This window comes from Rana temporaria, chromosome 3 (assembly GCF_905171775.1).
Source record: "Rana temporaria chromosome 3, aRanTem1.1, whole genome shotgun sequence".
Taxonomy (NCBI): domain Eukaryota; kingdom Metazoa; phylum Chordata; class Amphibia; order Anura; family Ranidae; genus Rana; species Rana temporaria.
The window spans coordinates 224,049,703-224,075,156 of NC_053491.1; the positions used below are offsets into that span (position 1 = coordinate 224,049,703).

General features: G+C 41.0%; 1 protein-coding gene and 1 pseudogene across 2 annotated transcripts in view; one reads left to right on the forward strand and one right to left on the reverse strand.

Moving 5' to 3' along the window:
• The window catches only part of APAF1 (apoptotic peptidase activating factor 1), a 123,445-nt gene that overhangs the window by 73,871 nt on the left and 24,120 nt on the right, over positions 1-25,454 (forward strand). For both annotated transcript variants that reach the window (XM_040344340.1, XM_040344339.1), the window contains exons 16-21: positions 2,751-2,876; positions 5,842-5,991; positions 6,977-7,108; positions 9,974-10,099; positions 12,931-13,059; positions 23,646-23,771. In XM_040344340.1, coding sequence (XP_040200274.1) covers positions 2,751-2,876; positions 5,842-5,991; positions 6,977-7,108; positions 9,974-10,099; positions 12,931-13,059; positions 23,646-23,771 — 789 coding nt within the window. The remainder of the gene's footprint in view (positions 1-2,750; positions 2,877-5,841; positions 5,992-6,976; positions 7,109-9,973; positions 10,100-12,930; positions 13,060-23,645; positions 23,772-25,454) is intronic.
• LOC120934001 lies at positions 276-456 on the reverse strand (annotated as a pseudogene).

Consider the following 25,454-nt stretch of genomic DNA (forward strand, 5'->3'; position numbering starts at 1 on the left):
CTGAGCTCAGACAGTTTGACGGGTCAGCCTTCGGGGTGAATCTCACACCATGACACCAGGTTGACTGTTTTGCTTTGACACAGAAAATACAAGTGAATAACAACACATACATCTATCTCTGAGAAGTAACTCTGCAGTGTTATAACAATATAAGATTGGAGTTTTAGATTTTTCCACATGCCCATTGCTTGAAGCAAGAAGGCAGTTGGGCTTCCCTGTTAAAAAAAATAAATAAAAAAAGAAGGCAGTTGGGCAAGAAATGTGCAATAACTCGTAGTAATTATTTTTTCTCGAGCACGTGGTGCGCACAAAAAAAACACCAATGTGTAACAAAGCCTTTGTGGACACACACAAAATCATGCATTAGAGTGTGTCATATGGTCCCCTCCCAAAGAGGAAAGACCCAGACTCTTACAAGTACTAAACTTGATCTTGGCCAAAAGGCTGAGAAGTGATAACTCGTAGCAATTTAAAGTACTGGTATATCTAAAGGCACTTTTTTTATATATATATATATATATATATATATATATATATATATATATATATATATATATATATATATATATATATATATATATATATATATATATATATATATATATATATATAAAAGTGATGAGTGGTTAGAATCACTGTCAACTCTTTATTGCAGTATGTGTCCCCATTATGGAGATTGCCACCCAATCCAGTTGTCTTGACCACTTGACTTGTTCCTGTGAGAACTGTTTAGGAAGAGATTTTTTATTTTCTCATCCATTTAAAGGGGAAACAGGAATTCTTTTGCTTCACTGTAGGGATGGTATTGGCCAGGTGATGAGCGGTGCCTGGTTTCCTCCAGGCATGACGCTTGCTATTCAGGCCAAAGCTTTCAATCTTTGTTACATCAGACCAGTGAATTTTGTTTCTCATGATCTGAGAGTCCTTCAGGCGCCTTTTTTGACAAACTCCAGGCAGGCTGTCATGTGCCTTTTACATAGGAGTGGCTTCCTTCTGGCCACTCTACCATACAGGCCTGATTGGGGGAGCGCTACAGGGATGGCTGTTCTTCTGGAAAGTTCTCCTATCTCTACAGAGAAATGCTGGAGCTCTGTTAGCGACCGTCGGGTTCTTGGTCACCTCTCTGACTAAGACCCTTTTCTCTTAATTGCTCAGTTTGGCCAGGTAGCCCGCTCTAGGAAGAGTCCTGGTGGTTCCAAATTTCTTCCATTTACGAATGATGGAGGCCACTGAGCTTATTGGGACCAACAAGGCTGCATACATTTTTCTGTACCCTTTCCCAGATCTGTGTCTTGATACAATCCTGTCTCGGAGGTCCTTGGACTTCATGGCTTGGTTTGTGCTCTGACATACACTGGTAACTGTGGGATCTTATATAGACGGGTGTGTGCTTTTCCAAATCTTGTCCAATCAATTGAATTAAACACAGGTGGACTGTGTTGTAGAAACGTCTCAAGGATGATCGGTGGAAACAGGATGCACCTGAGCTCAATTCTGAGTATCGTGAAAACTGTGAATACTTATGTACATGTGATTTTTTTTTTTTTTATTACGTTTCCAAACAAAATGTTTTCATATTGTCATTATGGGGTATTGTTTGTAGAATTTTGAGGAAAATTCATGAATTTAATTGGGACGCCTGCCTTTACATGCACATGAACTTTAATTGCATCCCAGTCTTAGACCCCCATACCCACTACAGTATACAACTTTTGTTGTCCGATTTCCTTTAGATTTACCAAACCCATGTAGTGCAAGGGCCTGCCTGATTGCATACAAATTGAAACTCTCAAGGTTTGACTTCATAATATAAGGTTTTGGTAAATCTGAAGGAAAAAATCGACAGAAAATTTGTATAGTGTGTATCCAGCTTTAGTCCGTAGAGTTCAATATTGAGTTGGTCCACCCATTCACCCATTGCAGCTATGACCGCTTTAACTCTTCTGGGAAGGCTGTCCACAAGGTTTAGGAGTGTCAATGGGAATGTTTGACCATTCTTCCAGAAGCACAATTGTGAGGTCAGGCACTGATGTTGGACAAGAAGACCTGGTTAGCACTTTCCACTCTAATTCATCCCAAAGGTGTTCTATTGGGTTAAGGTCAGGACTCTGTGCAGGCCAGTCAAGTTCCTCCACGCCAAACTCGCTCATCCATGTCTTAATGGACCTGGTTTGTGCACTGGTGCGCAATCATGTTGGAGCAGGAAGGGGCCATCCCCAAACTGTTTTCAGAAAGTTGGGAGCATGAAATTGTCCAAAATGTCTTGGTATGCTGATGCCTTAAGAGTTCCCTTCCCTGGAACTAAGAGGCCAAGCCTAACCCCTGAAAAACAACCCCACACCATAACCCCCACTCCACCAAATGATTTGGACCAGTGCACAAAGCAAGGGCCATAAAGACATGGATGAGCGAGTTTGGGGTGGAGGAACTTGACTGGCCTGACCTCACCTCAACCCGATAGAACACCTTTGCGATGAATTAGAGCGGAAACTGTGATCCAGGCCTTCTTGTCCACATCATGCCTGAAATCTTTGCAATGATTATATTTGACCAGCAGAGCATTATTTTTCTAAATATTTTGAAGGAAAAGTGTGCTTTCAAGGTACATCTATCCTGTCTGCTTGGTGCACCTGTTAAAATGCATCCCATCTTCCCACAATGGGAAGCTAGAGACACATGGGAGACATGGGAAAATGTAAGAAATAAAATAAAGCTTGTAAAGTACTCTCTAACACTTATTTGTTTTGCAGCTGTGGGACATTGATAAGAAGTATTGTCTGAACACCCTTTTTGGTCATTCAGATCGCGTGAACCATTGCAGATTTTCACCTGATGATAAGTATTTGGCCAGTTGTTCTATGGATGGCATTTTACTGGTGAGTTAACTATTGGTAATGTGACGCATATTTGATATTGTTAAAAAAGTAAACCCGTCTTGATGGAAATATGGGTGCTGCCATTGCTAATCTTGGGGAAAATGCTAGTTGCCTGGCTGTTTTTTGTGATTCAATGGCTTCACCAGCCTGCAAGTATGAAGATCTCTAAAGTTTTTGCATAGAGCAGCCCCAATCCTCCTCTTTAGGCACCCTGTCAGTGCTCCTGGACCCCCACCCCTCCACTTTCTGCCTAGTGCCCAGCATAGCTAGCTGCTTGCTATGGGGACACCCATGCGGGCTCATTACTGAGCTGGTTCTGTGTGTCCATTCGACCCTCAGAGCTGGCTCGACCCCGCCAGCAGCCAGAGCTAATGACTCCCATGGCTGTCTCTGAGCCAATGGAGAGGGAGAGAGCTACTGCTCTTGTCGCTGAATTTGGCTCAGGTAAGTATAGGGGGTGGGGGGGGGGCTGGGCAGGTGGGGAGCTGCAAACAGGAGCCTTCTGCCTTTACAACCACTTTAAAGTGGTTGTAAAGTCAGGAGTTTTTTTTCATCCTAATGCATTCTATACATTAAGATAAAAAGCCTTCTGTGTGCAGCAGCCCCCCTAATACTTACCTGAGCCCCATCTCTGTCCAGCAATGTCCATGAGTGTCTGGGCCATCCAGGACTCTCCCTCCTGATTGGCTGAGACACTGCAGTGGCACCATTGGCTCCCTCTGCTGTCAATCAGTCAGCCAATCAGCAGAGAGAGGGGCGGGGCTGAACCGCCTCTCCGTGTCAGAATGGACACACAGAGCTGCAGCTCGGCTTGGGTGCCCCCTATAGCAAGGTGCTTGCTGTGGGAGTACTCAATAGGAGAGAGGGACCAGGAGCACAGAAGGAGGTACCCATGGCAGTGTCAATATTTATTCATAACAGATTTCTTAAGGCTCCAGGCTGCCTTTGAAGAAGAGTACATACATCTGAAGCTGCCAGAAAATTTTCATCCTTTGGGCAGCATGCTTGCAAGATTAGTAGGCACGGTCAGTCCTATAATTCCAATGTGCTAGGTAGTTATGCAACCTATATAAGGTTCAGTTACTCTTTAGGCAGAATCAGAGGCGCATGTTCTGTTGGCTATAATTTGGAGCCATATGGGTTTACTATTATTTATTATGCAGATAGGAGTATGTTAATTTGTTGCACAGGATTTAATCATTGTATTTAAAAATTCAAGGAAAAACCAGACCACATCCAGTTTGTTTTATTGCTTTCTTTAAATTGTGGAATGTGTATTGTTTAACAGAGAGATCTTTTAAAGAGTATGTAAACCCAACATTTCATATTCCTGATATGTGCCTGCTGCACCATGTACTTGTATGGCAAAGTATCGTGCTATCTTTGTATTGCTTCCTTGGTGTGAAATCCCTGGTGTTCCTGCCAGTACCTCTGCTTTCCTATTAAAAACTGACTACACTAGGCATGAGAGCACTGGGTGGTCAGTTTTCTAGCTGTGCTAAGAACCCAGCCCGCTCACCTCCAATGCTTCTTCTCTTCTCCTCCAATACTGACATGTGCCCAGCCCCCCACCCCCCTTGACAACAATATACTGGGAAGTTTAGTGAGCTGCTGTGTGTGAAACCCCCCCCCCCCCCCTCCAGCTTTCTGTTCTCTGCAGCATAAGGAGCTTAGAGGGTATGTTATTACTTAAAAAAGAAGGGAAAAGGGGTATTTATAATGTTGCTGTCTTTTTTATATCTATACACAAATGTTTTGCCCTTCTATTTTAAACTGAATGGGTTTTTTACAAGGTGAGGGTTTGCATATACTTTGTTTTTGGCTGAAGTATATTTGGTTAAGTGGATTTGGTAACTCATCCCTGTGCCCCATTATAATACTAGCAGTGTAAGAGCAAGTGCCATCTATAGTACAGCTACCATCTCCTTGACAGAAGCAAACTGAGCAGAAATGAATGTATAAAGAACTCAAGGATACAAAGTATCTGCTCCACTTTATTAAAAAGAACAAATATTATAATACACACATGTGAGGATCAGGTGGACAAGTGTTAGTAAGCAAATGTTTAGAAAGATGGGTGATTGCAACGACATGGGTTGGTCTTGCTGGGCCCTAATGCTGAAAAAGGGTTTTGGTGCTGGGGCAGCCATAGAATCACTCTGGGAGTGGTGTGCAGAAAGCAGATAGATGACATGACACTGTGATGGACGTTCCTCTTGTGCGGAGAAGATGATGTCCTTTAACATCCGCCCCTAATGAAGTGGTATTCACAGAAACGCGTCGGGCACTTGGCACCAAGGATGTAGCTACTTGCTAATAGGACTTTATTTTATTCTTTTTTATGATTTATACCAATCCTTTACATATTTTTACACCATGTCGCTATGTGTTGTCCAGTCCATACAATGCAATTTATTATTATCAACTTTGTCATGTTAACTGTTATGTACATATATTATGTAGGTTATGTCATGTGCACATGCTCATGCTACCATTCACATTGTGAAGCATCAGTACTATACACATGTAATAAACTTGATGATAATTGTTTAACTCAACCCCTACCTGTCAACTGTCTCATCTAAAGTCCCAACTCCCCCCCCCCCCCCTCCTTATTGTCTATTCGGGATGGAAGCACTTTCCCCAGGGGCTTCATTCAAAGTCCCAACCTTTTCCTTATTAATGCTGAAAAAGAGATAGATCCAGTGACATTTGTTATAGTGCATATTTTTAATTGATACAGTTTCTTAAAAGATATGGTGGATTCTCAATTGTTCAATTAATCACGTTAGTATCCCCACCATTATTAGGCTTTAGCATGAGAATCAAGTTAATATTTAGGATATCCTTTATCAACATGTGATCATTGTTTGTTTGCATTATCAAATAGTTGGGATAGAGTAGTCGTGTACATCATTAGGCAATCATTGGCCTGAAAAATACCAATGCATTTGGTTATTTTCAGATCTGGGAAGTATCATCTGCTAATGAGTATAAGAGTATTGATGTAGCACAGTCTTTCCAAAGCGAGGATGAATCGCAGTTTCTACTCAAATGCTGTTCTTGGGCCAGCGATTGTTCCAGAGTTATGGTGACTGCCCGGAATTACCTATATGTAAGTGTCATTTTTTTATTTTATATTGCATAATGTAAAAAGAATGGATGTTTTTGAAAACTCATTGAAACTGTGTATTTGTAAAGGGGACCGATGTGTTTATGTTGAATACTTTGGGGGTTATTTACAAAAGGGAAATCCACTTTGCACTACAAGTGCAAAGTGCTCTTGAAATTGCATTTAAAGTGCAGTTGCTGAAAGTGCAGGGGTGGATCTGAAATAAGGGGAAGCTCTGCTGATTTTATTATCCAATCGTGTGCAAGCTATAATGCGTTTTTTTTCCCTTGCATGTCCCCCTCGGATCTACAGCGACTGCACCTCCAAGTGCACTTCCATTGCAATTTCAAGTGCACTTTGCACTTGTAGTGCAAAGTGGATTTGCCTTTAGTAAAAAAAAAAAACGATGTCTTAGGCCCCATACTCACGAGCAAACATGTCTGCTGAAACTGGCCCGCAGGCCAGTTTCAGCAGACATGTTTGGTCGTGTGTGGGCGCGAGCGGGCCGAATTCCAGCAAACATTTGCCCGCCGGGCCTTTTCCCAGCAGACAAATATTCCTGGACTTGTTTTAAAACAGCCCGCTGGAATTCAGCCCGCTCGGACATGTACGGTCGTCAGTACAGACCTACCGTACATGTCCAGCCGCCCGCCGTGCCTCGCATGCGTCGAATGACTTCGACGCATGCGTGGAAGCATTTTAAAGGCGGGCCGCCCACGTCGCCGCGTCATTGTCGCGGCGACACCGCGTCATCGACGCGGCGACACCGCGGACACGCCCCGCGTATTGTTTACGCGCGGACTTCTGTACGATGGTGTGTACAACCATCGTACAGAAGCCCTCTGGCAGACATGTATGGTGAAAACGGTCCGACGGACCGCTTTCACCATACATGTTTGTCCGTGTGTACCCGGCCTCAGTGTCATTTATATTTTCAAAAGACTTGATAATTTGGTGCCAGAACTAATAACACTTTCATCTACCACAGATATTTGATGTTGAAAGCAGTGACCTTGTGTCTGAACTTGAGGCATGCCACCAGAGCATAACTATTTTGTACTGTGATTTCTGCACATCCAATCAAATTGTAGCAATGGCCCTGTCGCACTATGTTGTTCAGGTAAAGTGATTATAGTGTAAAGTTAGAGCATTGATTGGATTATCAAGAAATATGTTTTCCGCTAAAGCAGCAGAATGCAAACCTGGGAATTTTAAAGCCCTGTAGCAGATTGGGCACCTTCCCACCACAAGGAGTATTTCAAACCTCTCAGAGCAGGATTGTATTTTTTGGCACATGCAATAATTTTTTGTTTCAGAAAAGCAAATTACATTTTTTACTAACAACTGTGTAGTGTGGGGTTTACCTAAAGGGTAATAATTGACTGGATTGTTTAGGCAGGCCCTAACTATACAGCAGTCAATTTTATTATTGTATCTATCAAAATGTTATCAGCAAGGCTATTGCTAATCTTTTAGGCTGGATTCACACCTATGCATTTTTAGTGCTTTTTGCATTTTGCAGATTTGCACTACTGAACGTGTTCCATAGGAAACCATGTAAAATGGAATGTAGTGCAAATCTGCAAAATGCAAAAAGCACTAAAATTGCATAGGTGTGAATCCAGCCTTAAAGTAATTTTGATGTGAAACAGTCAAACATTTTTTTGTGATTAAAGCGGCAATATGGATATCCGTGTTCCAAAACCAGGCAGATGCTGCCCTCCTCAGATGGGGTAATCTGGTAGAGTCTAGAAACAGAAAAAAAGGAAGGTGCGCACACCTAGTGCATTACCAAATGCATTTAGAAGGTGTTAAAAGTGTATACTCACAAAAGTGGCGACCCACAATGGGCCATACAACTGCACAATGAGACGCGGTGCGGAGAGAGAAAGGGCATGGGCTTCCTCGGGGCCAAGCCAAGCTGAATTTCACATATGCTTACACTGTTGTATTAGAGGAAGACATTTTTAGCTTGATTATTACAGGGAGCTCTGTATTTTTTTTGCCCACCTGCATTCAACCTTCCTGCTTAACAGCTGTCTAGATACTATATCCACAAAACAGGGAGTGCATCATTTTTAATGAATTGAGAAATTCACATACTTGTAAAGCCTGGTACACACAATTGTTTTTTTTTCCATTTATTTTTTTCAACCAAGCGGGCTGCAATATTTGATGACTGCTCCAGACTGCTCACTGACCGGATGCTGGTGGTATGCGGGAACACTTTCTATGACTGAGGGTCTCCCCCATACCTACGAGTGGATGAAAATATGTTTACCATGTCTTCTACGCCTATAGTGTCATGGAATGTCCGGGGGGGGGGGGGGGGGGGGGGACCATGATTTATGCAGGCTTGCGGGAGTTCCATACTGTTATAATTGGCCTGCAGGAGACTCGCCTGCAGGGGGACACGGTAGGATTCCTGCAATATGCCTGGGTGGGAAAGGCCTATCACTCCACTTACTCTGCCTTCTCCCGTGGTGTGAGTTTACTGATACACAAGGCGCTGGCCTACCAGGAGCTAGACTCCCTTGTTGATATATTTGTCAGATTTGTGTTTCTATACTGTAAATTATTTACGATTACCATGATTCTAGCTTTTGTGTCTATACCCCCCCCCCCTGTTTTTTCGGGAGGTGCTACAGTTGCTTCTGTCCTACCTGGCAAACGAACCCGATGCCCCAGTTCTGATTATGGGAGATTTCAATTGCTATTTAGATCCCAGATTAGATAGGCACCCCCCCGTGACACCCCCTAAAGGGTGGCCGGGCACTGCTCTTAGCCAACTACTGGCAGAGGTGGGTTGGACAGCTATATGGCATATTCGCAACCCCGACCCGGTCCTGAGCTTTGGGACCTGATCGCCGGCGTCCCGCGATCAGGTCACAGAGCTGAAGAACAGGGAGAGGTAAGTGTAAACCTTTCCCCATTCTTCCTAGTGGCAGTGTCAGTGATCGTCTGTTCCCTGTCATAGGGAACGACAATCAGTGATGTGTCACTCCAGGCCACGCCCCCCCTACAGTAAAAATCGCACACTAGGGCACACTTAACCACTACAACGCCACCTAGTGGTTAACCCCTCTTCACTGCCAGTGTCATTTTCACAGTAATCGGTGCATTTTTATAGCACTGATCGCTGTAAAAATGACAATGGTCCCAAAAATGTGTCAAAAGTGTGCGATGTGTCGGCCATAATGTCGCAGTCATGATAAAAATCGCTGATCGCCGCCATTACTAGTAAAAAAAAAATATTAATAAAAATGCCATAAAACTATCCCCTATTTTAACGCTATAACTTTTGCGCAAACCGATCAATACATTTTTTTTAACCAAAAATATGTAGAAGAATATGTACCGGCCTAAACTGAGGAAAACATTTTTGTTTATAGCGCAAAAAATTAAAGCCACAGAGGTAATAAAATACCACCTACAAGAAAGCTCTATTTGTGGGGGAAAAAAAAGTCGCCAACTTTGTTTGGAAGCCACGTCGCATGACCGGGCAATTGTCATTTAAAGCAACGCAGTGCCGAATCACAAAAAGTGGCCTGGTCCTTTAGCTACAAAATGATCTGGGGCTTAAGTGGTTAAGATCACCAATGGGCAGTCATTTGCTGAATATATTAACATGATAGCAGGCCACATAAACCGTTTGTTAAATGCGGTAGGTATCGAACTCACAAAGAAGGCTGGATAAGTGGGTGATGGTTCTCCACATCGGGTTATATTTTCCAGATACAGTATACTTGAATTGGAAATTATAAATGTAATGTAGATGAGAACCGCTAAGTGTGCAATTTGTGGACAAGTTGGAAACATTAATTATTGTAGCTTTTTTGACATTGTACAGTGCTTAAGTTTTACTTTTTCAGATGTCATTTGTTAAAATATTTGTCTTGTGCTTTGTGTCTGGTGTAACCCAGAAAAATCATAAATTGCAATATTTGATGCATTTGTAAACCAACATCTACTTTTTTCTGTTCAGCTTTGGAATATAGACTCCAACACGAAAATAGCAGAATTCAATGCACATTTAAGTTGGGTTCATTGTGTTAAATTTTCCAGTGAAGGGTCCTCTTTCTTGACCTGTTCAGATGACCAGACTGTGAAGGTAAGTCATTGTGTATAAACAGATTATTGTTGCCCTTGGCTCCCAAGATATGGCTGATATAAAAGATGTACTTGATAGAGGAAGTAAAGCTGGCCAAAAAGAGTGAATGGGCTAGATTCAGATACCTTTATGCGGGCGTAGCGTATCTCCTATACGCTACGCCGCCGTAACTTTGAGAGGCGAATATGGTATTCAGAAAGATTTTGCGGTCAAAGTTACGGCGGCGTAGCGTATTAGGGCCGGCGTATGCCCGCCTAATTCAAATGTTGAAGCTGTGGGCGTGTTTTATGTAAATTAAGTGTGACCCCATGTAAATGACGTTTCTAACGAACGGCGCATGCGCCGTCCGTGAACGTATCCCAGTGCGCATGCTCCAAATCCCGTCGCAAATAGTCAATGCTTTCGATGTGAACGTAACCTAGGCCCAGCCCCATTCACGGACGACTTACGCAAACGACGTAAAACGTGAAAAATTTGACGCGGTTCCAACGTCCATACTTAACGTTGGCTGCGCCATGTTTTTGGTGGTTTATCTTTACACTTAAAACGCCTTACGTAAACGGCGTATCTTTACTGCGACGAGAAAGCGTACGTTCGTGAGTAGGCGTATCTTGCTGATTTACATATTCTAGGCGTAAATAAGCGTACACACCCCTAGCGGCCAGCATAAATAGGCAGTTAGGATACGACGGCGTAGGAGACTTACTCCGGCCGTATCTTAGCAACATTTAAGCGTATCTCAGTTTGAGCATACGCTTAAAGTTGCGACGGCGCAGATTCGGACTTAGGACGGCGTATCTACTGATCCGCCCGTCGTAAGTCTATATGAATCTGGCCCAATTTATTTATTCTCTTTCTTTTTTTATTTTATTTTTTGTCAACATCAGATATACTATAACTGTTTATTATTCTAAAAATAAAAACTTTAAATGGGAAAAAAAGAGTGAATATTGACTAGCTTCTGATGAACCAGCTGACGATCACTCTGTGGGTGGCCATGTACGCACTCTCATGCCTGATATCCTTCTGCTGAAAACTGAAGAAACCACATGGAATTTGTTGACCGAAACAATGCCTGCGTCGAATCGGATGCAGACACTGCTCGGGTAATTTTGACAGCTGGCACTTCTGGCTGTCAGAATACAGTAGCAGCAGTGGGTGATGCAACATTGGTTATATTTATTCGCCAATTCCTTCTAGCATCCTTTAGAATTGTTACATCGTATCTGTTGTGACAGGCATACCCTGTATGTATTACCTGTGCTCCATCTATTGGCCAAAATGCAGTTTTCCCACTACTGCCCATAATAAAAGAACATTTATTCAGATAAGAAAATGGCCTAAAGAGCATTCATTTTTGTGCAGTTTAGCACAGAACAAATGTATGTGCAGATTTGTTGGATTAATGACTATGCAATTTCTATTGTAGACCCTTGTGTGAATGGCTAGCCTAAAGCCGGCCATACATAGTTCGAAATTCAGCTGGCCCCTGATGCACCGGCCGAATTTCAATACATTTATGGACAGGCTGGTTGTACAGAGGTAGATCTACCTGGCTCTCAGGGGAAGAAGGTGCAGGAGCTGGAACATGTTACATGTTCCACCCTAAAAGCTTGTTGGTTATCGCATAACCATACGTTTTTCTTTTTGGCAGAGATGGTTTCTTAGATATAATTTGAGCAACCAGGCATTTCCTACTAAGTCAATGTGATGAAAATGTTATACTATGCATTGTTTGACAAAGATGTAAAAGCAGAGTTCCAGCCTGGGTGTAAAAAAAAAAAAAAATAGGTCAACAACAACAAATACTGTAGCTGCTCACTTTTAATATTGGGACACTTGCCTGTCTCCTATAGTGTTTTCCTTTTTTTTTTTTATTTTTTTTTTATTTTAAGGGAATGTTATTAATACCGCTATTATTAATATGTTTGTGTTTTTTTCATATGTAATCTGGTGACCTCTAAATGCATGATAGAGAGGCAGGGAAGCTCTTCTGAAATATATTTATTTATATCCCTTCTGTCTCTACCATACAAAAATATTAACAAATGTGTAGGCTATAAAGTCATTTTCTTACAGCCATAAATTAGATTTACCACCTGCCTTGGAATTTGAAAGTGATTTGTGATACAACATACCTCCCAAATTTCTAAGATAAAAAAGATGGGCAGCATTAAGTACAAAGCATGTAGGCAAAGTTTACTCCCCTGCCATGCCCCCATTTTCGCAAAGATGAATGCACAAAGCATTGAAGCTTAAGGGCTGCAATGTTTGCTGGAATGCATTTGTAGCTCACTGATTGGTTCACTTGTTGCATGCAATTGCTCTGACTCTATATCTCTGCAACATTTTAAATTGCAAGTTGGAAGTGTTTAGATGTCTTGTTGCGATCCGCTGGTTTATTTGCACTTCCTTAATCAGCAGCTTAGAGAAGACCATGTCTGTTTGGTCTAAATGCAAACAAACTTCATGTTACAAAAAAAAGTCAAAAATAAAATACACTAGGTAATGAAGATAGAGAATGCATTTTTTATTTTTTCAATTTTTCCATGAAAAAAACAAATTCATAATTATAGTTTAAATTTGTAAAGCAAATGTCCTGTTTGTTTGTACAATGCAGAATTTGTGTTAACTTCTCTCTGAGTGGAAGAAATTTAAGGTGTCCAAACATTTGTACAAGTTTTCTGCATTGAAAAGATTCCTTGATAAATGTTTGTCCTGGTTTATATACCCATAGGTATAAACTGCACAGAATACAGCAAGTAATAAGGATATATTTTTATAAGCATCCATTATTAACACTTTTTTATTTTTACACCTAAATAAAATAGCTCTGGGAGACGAGTAAAGTGTGCAAGCCCTCAGGTATTATCCTAAAGCATGAATTTTGTAATTTTGATGTGGCATTCACTGGAGATAAAGTGACCGTTCTGGCATCTGACAAGGAAAATTGCTTACTGGTGAGTATTTTTTTCATAGCAATAATGTATATAGTTTCACAGTAGCCAATTTTACATGTGATCATAGAAAATACAGTTAAGATCCCTCACACGATCACTGATTTAAAAGGAGGACCAGCCTCAGAAATGTTCCAATACAACCAGATTACCTCTTCCCTTCGGAATAAACTTTAAAAGGACCACCCATCCTTTTATCTTTAATGCTATTTTTGAAAACTCTTGAAAAACCAGGGGTCTGGTGAATGGCCTATTTCCATACTATATAGCCACTTAGTAGATTAAGATCATAAGCTCCCCTATATTGAACACTTGCAAAGAGACCTTAATATTTCATGGGAACTACCAGAATGGTAAGATGTAGCCAACATTCTTTCCATGATTTCTATAAACATAGCTGGCGGAATCTAATTGTAAAACTCTACTGGGATAGTATATGGTCCTAATTAGGATAGCAAAGATAATCTTGGAGGCCTCCTCCAGGTTTTTCAGAAATTGCAGCCAGCTAGGCACAGTGGCTCATATTTTGTGGCAATGCCAGAAGTGACTTGGTTTTTGATTTCAAACTCCTAATTTAATTTGCTTGGTAACAGTTGTGAACATTACCAGAACCAGAAGTCCCAGAGATCGCTCTTTTTCAGAAACTGGATAATGGTTTCCCCAAAAACACAACCATCTGTTTTCATATAGAATTCTCACAAATAGGATAGCTATTGTGCGATGTTGGAACCAGTCGATAATGTTTAAGTATGTTAATCACAATTTAAATGAAATCATGAATAATGATAAATTATCTTGCTCTGTCCACAATAACCAGACTAAATCCTCATACACACAGTCGGATTTTCCACAGACAAAGTGTAGGACTTTTGTCCGAAGGGCGTTGGCCAGGAACTTGTATTGCATACAAACAGAAAAGAATTCTTGACCAACAAACGTGAAACTGTTTTTTCAGCTCTTTAGTGCCACCCTTTGGCCAAATTCTGCTAATGTTGTGTTATGGTTAGCATTGCTTCAGGGCATGTGTGTTTGTACTTTGGAGTTTTTGTCCGATGAACTTGTGTACACACGATCGGATAATCCATCAACACACATTTGTCGGACATTTTTAAAGCATGCTATCCCACATTTGTTGCCTGAAAATCTGACAACAATTGTCCGATGGAGCAAACAAACGGTCGCATTTTCCGACAAAAGCCTGTCATCACACAATTCCCGTCGGATAATCCGATCGTGTGTATGAGGCTTTAGTTCGACAAGATGTGGCAATTATGGATACAACATATTTTTGTGGATGAGTGAGGTTTGGGAAGTGCTACCCTAACTACCCTCAATACTCTTCTTCCTCTTTATTTTTTTCTTCCTTTTTACTTTTCTTTACTGTTCAAGCTGAGCTGTTCCATGTTGTTTTCTATTATGTTACTCTTTACACAAGAAAAAGGAAGGCGGAAAGGGTTTATACCCCTTCTGTCCCCAAACACAAATACAGGTGGTTCTCAAAAAATTAGCATATTGTGATAAAGTTCATTATTTTCTGTAATGTACTGATAAACATTAGACTTTCATATATTTTAGATTCATTACACACAACTGAAGTAGTTCAAGCCTTTTTATTGTTTTAATATTGATGATTTTGGCATACAGCTCATGAAAACCCCAAATTCCTATCTCAAAAAATTAGCATATTTCATCTGACCAATAAAAGAAAAGTGTTTTTAATAAAAAAAAGTCAACCTTCAAATAATTATGTTCAGTTATGCACTCAATACTTGGTCAGGAATCCTTTTGCAGAAATGACTGCTTCAATGCGGCGTGGCCTGGAGGCAATCAGCCTTTGGCACTGCTGAGGTGTTATGGAGGCCCAGGATGCTTCGGTAGCGGCCTTAAGCTCATCCAGAGTGTTGGGTCTTGTGTCTCTCAACTTTCTCTTCCCAATATCCCACAGATTCTGGTCAGGAAAGTTGGCAGGCCAATTGAGCACAGTAATACCATGGTCAGTAAACCATTTACCAGTGGTTTTGGCACTGTGAGCAGGTGCCAGGTCGTGCTGAAAAATGAAATCTTCATCTCCATAAAGCTTTTCAGCAGATGGAAGCATTACATGCTCCAAAATCTCCTGATAGCTAGCTGCATTCACCCTGCCCTTGATAAAACACAGTGGACCAACACCAGCAGCTGACATGGCACCCCAGACCATCACTGACTGTGGGTACTTGACACTGGACTTCAGGCATTTTGACATTTCCCTCTCCCCAGTCTTCCTCCAGACTCTGGCACCTTGATTACCGAATGACATGCAAAATTTGCTTTCATCCGAAAAAAGTACTTTGGACCACTGAGCAACAGTCCAGTGTTGCTTCTCTGTAGCCCAGGTCAGGCGCTTCTCCCGCTGTTTCTGGTTCAAAAGTGGCTTGACCTGGGGAATGCAGCACCTGTAGCCCATTTCCTGCACACGCCTGTACACGGTGGCTCTGGATGTTTCTACTCCAGACTCAGTCCACTGCTTCCGCAGGTCCCCCAAGGTCTGGAATCGGTCCTTCTCCACAATCTTCCTCAGGGTCTGGTCACCTCTTCTCGTTGTGCAGCGTTTTCTGCCACACTTTTTCCTTCCCACAGACTTCCCACTGAGGTGCCTTGATACAGCACTCTGGGAACAGCCTGTTCGTTCAGAAATTCCTTTCTGTGTCTTACCCTCTTGCTTGAGGGTGTCAATGATGGCCTTCTGGACAGCAGTCAGGTCGGCAGTCTTACCCATGATTGCGGTTTGGAGTAATGAACCAGGCTGGGAGTTTTTAAAAGCCTCAGGAATCTTTTGCAGGTGTTTAGAGTTAATTAGTTGATTCAGATGATTAGGTTAAGAGCTCGTTTAGAGAACCTTTTCATGATATGCTAATTTTTTGAGATAGGAATTTGGGGTTTTCATGAGCTGTATGCCAAAATCATCAATATTAAACCAATAAAAAGGCTTGAACTACTTCAGTTGTGTGTAATGAATCTAAAATATATGAAAGTCTAATGTTTATCAGTACATTACAGAAAATAATGAACTTTATCACAATATGCTAATTTTTTGAGAACCACCTGTAGACTTTCTTTATCATACATCACGGGACACAGAGCCGGTTATTATAATTATAATAACTACTTGGGTTATACGCCACATATAGGTAAATGTACACTGGTAGATCAATCAAACAGGAAGTCCTACCCTATATAACCCCCCCCCCCCACCCCCTTCACAGGAAGCACATCAGTTTTTTCGCCAGTGTCTTTTAAGGTGGTGGTCACTGATGCATGTGTTCTTGGAGCATATTTGGAAGTCTGGACGGTTCTATTAATCATTCACTTCAGTCGGATCCATTCGAAAAAAGCTATCAGCCAAAATTAATGGTACCCTGGCTTCATTGGAAAGAGAGATTCCTCAAGGTTTTGCCTGTAATGTGGCCTTATGGCGCTGGACCCTGCATAATGGAGCCCTGTGCAGTTTTTTCTGACCCAGGTGCATTCCTGCAGGGTGCTATACATGTCCAGGGGAGTGGATCCCAGATTAAGGGGGACCCTGTCTCTGAAGGTCTTTTATGACAAAGCTCGCTGTGATTGGTGAAGATTGGACTCCTGTTCTGTTCAGAGTCCTGAAGCAGGAATGGTATAAAAGAGAGATCTGACTGTCTGTTCTCCCAGAGGCCACTGGGAGCTGTGTGCTGTTAAATCATGCTATGTACTTCTTATTCATGTGGTCTGCGGTTTCTCCTCCAGCCACTAAAGGGAGCAGGCTCACTCAGTATGGCCTATTTTTATATAGGCAGAAAGTGGAAGGGCGGCCATGATGCCATGTGGCAACAGGTTCAGCAGGGCCTCTGGAGACATAGCAGCAGCCAATGGATACTAATAAAGTGTGAGTACTTACTATGGGAGAACTGTGTGGACAAGTCATGATTATATGCTGCATATTTGCTTAATCCTGGGGGACTGTTCAACTGTAAGGCGATGCACCCCTGGACAGATAGCAGTTCACTTTAAAGTGTTTTTTAATGCTCGGAAGGCAGGTGCAGCGTAGTATACATGCTTGCAAACTTGTTGCTTAAAGGCATTCTTAAATATACATACAACATGGGCATGGGAGCACTTTAAAGGGGTTGTAGACCTTCCAGTTTTTTCACTTTAATGCATCCTATGCATTAAGGTGAAAAAACATCTGATAGTAACAGGCCCCCCCCCCCCCCGCCACCGTTTTACTTACCCGAGGCCCGAATCCCCGTGGGCGCGATCCCACATTGGTTTCCCCCAGCTCCTGTGGCCTCGTCATTGGATGATTGATAGCAGCGCAGCCATTGGCTCCCGCTGCTGTCAATCAAATCAATGACGCTGGGGGCGGGGCCGCCTGATACACTTGGCGGCCATGGCCGCCACTGTATCACACGGGAATATGCCTACAAGCTAACCCCCTTTGGGAGAGTGCTTTCTAGAAGGGGGTTAGCTCTTGTGGGGAGGAGCCGAGACAGCCTCCGAAGGACCCCAGAAGACGAGGATCGGGGCCACTCTGTGCAAAACGAACTGCACAGTGGAGGCAAGTATGATATGTTTGCTATTAAAAAAATATATATATTTTACCTTTACAACCCCATTAAGGAATTTGGTCTTCAGTATAATGTGCGTTTGGTCTTTTTTCGGTATTCTGAAACAGCATAGAGGCTGCATTGGATGCATATGTGCTTGGCTAAATCCTGCAGGACTAGTATGGGACAAACTACAGTAAAGCAGTTGCATGCTTGCAAACCTAGCTAAAATTCATGGTTGCTGAAGTGCACAGTTGCTGGAACGCACGGTTGCTGAAACACATAAAGATACATTGCATAAAGATGCATGTCTGCATAAAGATACATCTCTGCACAAAGATGCAAGTTTATACATGTTTGCATAAATATACAGTGAGGAAAATAAGTATTTGAACACCCTGCTATTTTGCAAGTTCTCCCACTTGGAAATCATGGAGGGGTCTGAAATTGTCGTCGTAGGTGCATGTCCACTGTGAGAGACATAATCAAAAAAAAAAATTCCAGAAATCACAATTTATGATTTTTTAACTATTTATTTGTATGATACAGCTGCAAATAAGTATTTGAACACCTGTCTATCAGCTAGAATTCTGACCCTCAAAGACCTGTTAGTCTGCCTTTAAAATGTCCACCTCCACTCCATTTATTATCCTAAATTAGATGCACCTGTTTGAGGTCATTAGCTGCATAAAGACACCTGTCCACCCCATACAATCAGTAAGAATCCAACTACTAACATGGCCAAGACCAAAGAGCTGTCCAAAGACACTAGAGACAAAATTGTACACCTCCACAAGGCTGGAAAGGGCTACGGGGAAATTGCCAAGCAGCTTGGTGAAAAAAGGTCCACTGTTGGAGCAATCATTAGAAAATGGAAGAAGCTAAACATGACTGTCAATCTCCCTCGGACTGGGGCTCCATGCAAAATCTCACCTCGTGGGGTCCCAATGATCCTAAGAAAGGTGAGAAATCAGCCCAGGACTACACAGGAGGAGCTGGTCAATGACCTGAAAAGAGCTGGGACCACCGTTTCCAAGGTTACTGTTGGTAATAGACTAAGACGTCATGGTTTGAAATCATGCATGGCATGGAAGGTTCCCCTGCTTAAACCAGCACATGTCAAGGCCCGTCTTAAGTTTGCCAATGACCATTTGGATGATCCAGAGGAGTCATGGGAGAAAGTCATGTGGTCAGATGAGACCAAAATATAACTTTTTGGTCATAATTCCACTAACCGTGTTTGGAGGAAGAAGAATGATGAGTACCATCCCAAGAACACCATCCCTACTGTGAAGCATGGGGGTGGTAGCATCATGCTTTGGGGGTGTTTTTCTGCACATAGGACAGGGCGACTGCACTGTATTAAGGAGAGGATGACCGGGGCCATGTATTGCGAGATTTTGGGCAACAACCTCCTTCCCTCAGTTAGAGCTTTGAAGATGGGTCGAGGCTGGGTCTTCCAACATGACAATGACCCGAAGCACACAGCCAGGATAACCAAGGAGTGGCTCTGTAAGAAGAATATCAAGGTTCTGGCGTGGCCTAGCCAGTCTCCAGACCTAAACCCAATAGAGAATCTTTGGAGGGAGCTCAAACTCCGTGTTTCTCAGCGACAGCCCAGAAACCTGACTGATCTAGAGAAGATCTGTGTGGAGGAGTGGGCCAAAATCCCTCCTCCAGTGTGTGCAAACCTGGTGAAAAACTACAAGAAACGTTTGACCTCTGTAATTGCAAACAAAGGCTACTGTACCAAATATTAACATTGATTTTCTCAGGTGTTCAAATACTTATTTGCAGCTGTATCATACAAATAAATAGTTAAAAAAATCATACATTGTGATTTCTGGATTTTTTTTTTTTATTATGTCTCTCACAGTGGACATGCACCTACGATAACAATTTCAGACCCCTCCATGATTTCCAAGTGGGAGAACTTGCAAAATAGCAGGGTGTTCAAATACTTATTTTCATCACTGTACATGGTTATACATGGTTTCATAAAAATATATTGCTTTAATATGTGAAGCCTGTTTATCACACTTAAACTATAACCCTGTAGGCTTCGCTAGATATGGGTGGCTCAGTCCACCTAGAATTGATTTAAGACCTAGTGGGGATTATGTTTGCATATATTACTTTCTTTTGATATGAGAGCGTTTTATAGGCTTAGGTTAATTAGCCTTCTTTTCTGAATCGCTTTTGGATCTATGTCCTGTGTTCTTATGCTGTGATTCACATTGTTTGTTTATACTTAAAAGATGTGAGCAGTTGCATCTGCACGAAATACATATCTTGTATGCTACAAGTTTGATTTTAATAAACTTGGAATGTTAAAAAAAAAAAAAAAATATATTGCTTTGGGACATCCCAAGTAGTTATTATTATAATAACCGGCTCTGTGTCCTGTAATGTACGATAAAGAAAATAGAACTTTTCCTACAGCTTACCTGTAAAATCCTTTTCTTGGCGTACATCACAGGACACAGAGGTCCCTCCCCTCTTTTGGGAATTTATTGCTTTCTACAAAACTGATGTGCTTCCTGTAAAGGAGGGGGTTATATATGGAAGATCTTTTTGATTGATCTACCAGTGTCCATTCACCTATAGATGGCATATAACCCAAGTAGTTATTATTATAATAACCGACTCTGTGTCCTGTAATGTACTCCAAGAAAATGATTTTTTTTTTTTTGGCACAGCACGAGATGCACAATTAAAAATGTAACAAGTTTATTATGATTCACATAAAACCACAGATTCACAGCATAAAATACCGGGAACAAAAATGGAGCCCCCAAAACATTAAAATGTTCATCAATACCCAAATGATGGAATTGGAAAGCAAAACGCCTATAATCTTTAGCATATATAGCGAGTCAATGGTGTCACAAGGCTTGTCCACCGCGTTTCACGGTGGGATTGCTTCATCAGTACCAATGGTATGAATATAGAACTGAATATATACAAATGAAAAACATCATAATTAATCAACACACCTTACAAAATTAACAAATATTCCTCTTCATTTTGAATAATACTCGTGTTCACATCACGTTCTGGCCAGCAAGGAGCACCACATAAATAGAATCTAGCAGGCGGACATAGGCGCTAAAAGAATATCCGAACCCCAAGGATGCATAATAATCAATAGTAAACACACCAGCCTTCAAAGCAAAAATAAATTGTACATAACAAACAAAATCCATTCATTATAGTACTACATAAAATATAAATACAGTTTTTTTTTTTTTTTATATTGGCAGCAAGGACAACCAATAACATGCCTACACTTTATTTATCCCTGTGTGAACTACTGTTTGTTATCATACTCATAACTGTCTGGGGACATTTTTTTTTTCTTAACAATAGAAGGGGAAATTTTCTTTTAATTAAGCGTCTCAGAGTTACGTTTTAAACAGTCTATATCTGTGGTAAATAGTATTATAGCAGATAAAGGATCACTGGCACACTTTTCCTTTTGTCTGTGTAACCGGCTTAGCTGCTCTGTTATAATATTATATCCTCCTTAGAATTTAAAATACAAATGTATAATTCATTCTATAAATTCCTAGAAGTTGGAAGGTTGCAAACAGACAATCATATTGTTACAGCTCATTGATAAGTGAGAGGTGTGTAAAGGGATGATGGGTGGGAGGATAATTTTCCACTTTAACTATACCTTACAGCCTATATTCATATGTATGTATTTTCTAAATATACGTTTACTGTAAATATTCCTGTCACTGTTGTGTTCATTTGCCTTTTATGTACAGTGGTATTTTAAGAGTTTTTAAACATGAAAAATATGGTAGCAGATGTATTTTTATTTCGCTCCTAAACTATATATAAGCCAAAACATTTTTATTTTTTTGTTTGGTTTTGGTTAGAGTAGTAGTAGGGAAGACCTCTGTCAGACTTGTATTGCTATGTACTGTACATGCTGAGAAGATTTACCCTGTTTTGTCACTGGAACAGAAAGTCATGGGAAATCCAAAATGTTATGACACTTACTGGAACAGGGATAGAGGATGTTTCCTGACACTTACTGTTGTGTTTTTGGGATGCAGACAACCAAAAACAAAAAAAAAGTTCTAACTGTTCTCTACTAGATTTTTTTTTTTTTACCCCTTCCTGCCGAGTTCACGAGCAGAAGCGAATGCATACTTGAGTAGAGCCAGCATATGCAAACCACACATGTGAGGTATCGCCGCGATCGTTGGAGTGAGAGCAATAATTCTAGCCCTAGACCTCTTCTGTAACTCAAAACTTTTGAAACATCACCTATGGAGATTTTTAAGGGTAAAAATTTGTCGCCATTCCACGAGCGGGCACAATTTTAAAGCATAACATGTTGGCTATCAATTTACTCGGTGCAACATTTCACAATATAAAAAAAGACTGGGCCAACGTTACTGTTTTATTTTTTAATTTAAAAAAGTGGGTTTTTTTTTTTCAAAAAAAGTGCGCTTGTAAGACCGCTGCGCAAATACAGTGTGACAAAGTATTGCAAGGACCGCCATTTTATTCTATAGGGGGGTTAGGAAAAAAATTATATAATGTTAACAGTAAACATCAAATCTCAAAACGAGGCTCTGTCCTTATTTGTTAATTAAAAAGGAAGGAGCACATAGTGGGACTATAAATGAAGCACACCGCAGCAAAAGAGACGTCAAGTGACCAAGATATATTTATTTATATTGTATAATTTCATATAAAAAAATATTTATTTATTGGCAAATAACCTCCAAATAATTGTGGGCATAAAGGGCCTGATCCACAAACAGTGGGCGCAACTTAATTTTTGGGATTTAAGTTACACCGCCGCAAAATCTCTACCTACGTGCCCGATCCACAAAGCACTTACCTAGAAATTTTCGGCTGTGTAACTTAAATCTGTCCGGCGCAAGGCGTGCCCAATCTAATGGGGCGAGTCCCATTTAAATTAGGCGCGCTCCCGCGCCGGACATACTGCGCATGCTCCCGATGCGATTTTCCCGACGTGCTTTGCGCGAAGTTACGTTACGCCGAGTTTTGTGAATCGCGCCGGGTAAAAAAAGTTGCGTCGGGGAAAAAAAAAATCAAAAAAAAATTTACAGCGTCGCGGGAAAGAAGGGTCTACTTTTACATGGTGTACTAACTTTACACTTTGTAAAAGCAGCCCTAATTTTGCAACGGCAAACTAATACTTACGGAGAAAAAACGAAGCGTAAAAGCTTCGTGGATCTCCGTAAGTGCTAATTTGCATACCTGACGCTGGATTTCGACCAGAAATGCCCCCAGCGGCGGCTGCGGTACTGCATCCTAAGATCCGACAGTGTAAGTCCCTTACACATGTCGGATCTTCTGCCTATCTATGAGAAACTGATTCTGTGGATCAGTTCCATAGATAGAAACAGGGATACGCCCGCGTATCCCTTTTGTGGATCAGGCCCATAGCCTCTAACAAAGCTTAGAACATTTTCAACAACAGTTACATAATAATCAACAGATTTTTTTTTTTACAAATTTTTCAATTACCCATTTTCATTGTTCTCTCCCTCTCTCCTGCATCTTAAGAATAATTCAGACAGATTACCTAGGCCATTCTGGCCAATGTCATCTCCGTTATAATATGATTGTAATTATTATTTGTTTTATTTACCTTGTATATCCATTGAACTGTTGATTATTATTATTATGTAACTGTTGTTGAAAATGTTCTAAGCTTTTTTTAGAGGCTATGTGCCCGCAATATTTTGGAGGTTATTTGCCCATAAATATTTTTTATATGAAATTATACAATATAAATAAATATCATATCTTGGTCACTTGACGTCTCTTTTGCTGCTGTGTGCTTCATGTAAAGTCCCACTATGTGCTCCTTCCTTTTTAATTGATTACAGGGATGGAGGCGGCTATCCCTTTGATTCCCGCCTCATTTAAAGTCCCACGAATGCTCTTTTCCTTATTTGTTAAGTTGCAAGTATATGTTTTTTTGTTTTTGCCCATTCTAGTTCCAGCTCACAATCTTCTTTTTTTTATTTTTTTTTATAGCAAATTAATGGAAATACAGGAGATGTTGTTCAACACAGCAATAGCCAGCAATCTCCTATAACTTGCTGCTGTTTGAGCTGTGATGGCCTTTTGGCAGCTGTAGGTGGTGATGACGGATCTGTCCAGGTATGTTTTTGTTATATAAAATTGTCCATAGCATTGGGTATGTTCACTCTTCAAGGCTTATTCCATAAAGAACTGTGTGTAAACGCACTGACCCACAAAAACCTAAATAGCATCATCTTTATATCAATTTAAACACAATGCTAAATTACTGGATATCCTAAATGATTGCCTTTTTTAAATGTGTATACTTTTTTTTGCAGTATTTTTATAAACTCTACTGAGCTCCTACAGCCTCTTTGAAGCTAAATGCATGCACTCCACAAACTGCTGCGCATCATTTCTCATGGTGTGTGAACATGCCTGTGTATTAAGTATGTCAGCATTGCCACTTGTACTCTCTTTTGGTAGAGCATTTGACAGGGTGACAATGTGGGAGAACAATTAGCTGTACAGAACATTGTCACCCTATAACAGGATATGCCTGCACAAGTACCTCCATGGCAGGATCACTGCCTATTTCCATGAAAGCTGACATTTTTAAAAGATTTTAAATTATTGTAAATAATTGTAATTACAGTGATATTAAATGCAAATCTAGGGTTTTTATTAGCACATATTTTGTTTTGTTTTACATGCTTGCTTCTCAATATTTTCATTGTTGTGTTCAATAAAGATATTTGCAGATTCACTTCTAGAGGGAGCTCTGTATACAGTATACCGCAGGCTATTTCAGAATGGAGATATCAGCCATATAGGGAGTTGTTGTCACCCAGGTCACCAAAAGGGGGCTATTAATAGAAGAAAAAAATACAGCGGCTCCAACCCGAGCTGGGTTAAAGGAGGGAAAAAACTATTATGCCTTGTACACACGATCGTTTTTCCTGGCGGTAAAAAGTCTGCCTGGAAAACCAAGGGGAAAACCGAGAACCTGCTTGGTAGCTTTTTCCCCCTACACACGGCCAGTTTTCCTGGCAGGAAAACTGCCATGAGAGCTTTGGTCGGTAAACCCGGCCGTGTGTATGCTCCACCGCAGGCTTTCCCCATAGAAAAACTGCTGGCTTAAAAACCGCCGGCAAGAAAAAATAAAACATGTTCTCATTTTTTCCCGGCCAAAAGCTGTCATGGCAGTTTTCCCAACAGGAAAACTGGTCGTGTGTACGAAGCATAAGTGTGTGCCATTCTTTAGTTAAACTGCTTTTTTATTGCCAAATGCTATTGAGAACCACTTCCTCGGGAGAAAAAAAAATAAAGAAATGCACCACTTGTGAGCAATATTGCAACAGGCAATGCTACTTTAAGCTACATAACAGTAGAGAAGCATAAAACAAGACTGCAATCTGTAAAGTGAAGTAAAACGCACATGAATTAAGCAATGAACTGCTCTGGGTTTACCTTACATTTAGCCTGGTTAAATATTGACCAGTCTTTTTAGCAATGTGATTTACATGCTAACAAGTAAATCCAGTTAAAAATTGTTCCTGTTTTACCAGGACACCTTTTCTATACTCCCCATTCAGTCCTGGCTTTATAAGTTAAAGTGTGCATTCCCGCCTGTCAGAAGCGTTCATGGTAATTTGCACAATGAAAAGCAGATGAGGAATAGAATTCATTCTACTACTGCTGAACGGTGTTTATCAAGAGGTACACCCTAGGTGTGTTGTTGGCTGACCCTAACAAAGTGATATGTGCTGAAAGCTGGCAGTTATTAGGCTATAAATACAGTGAGCCGCTTTATCTGTGACA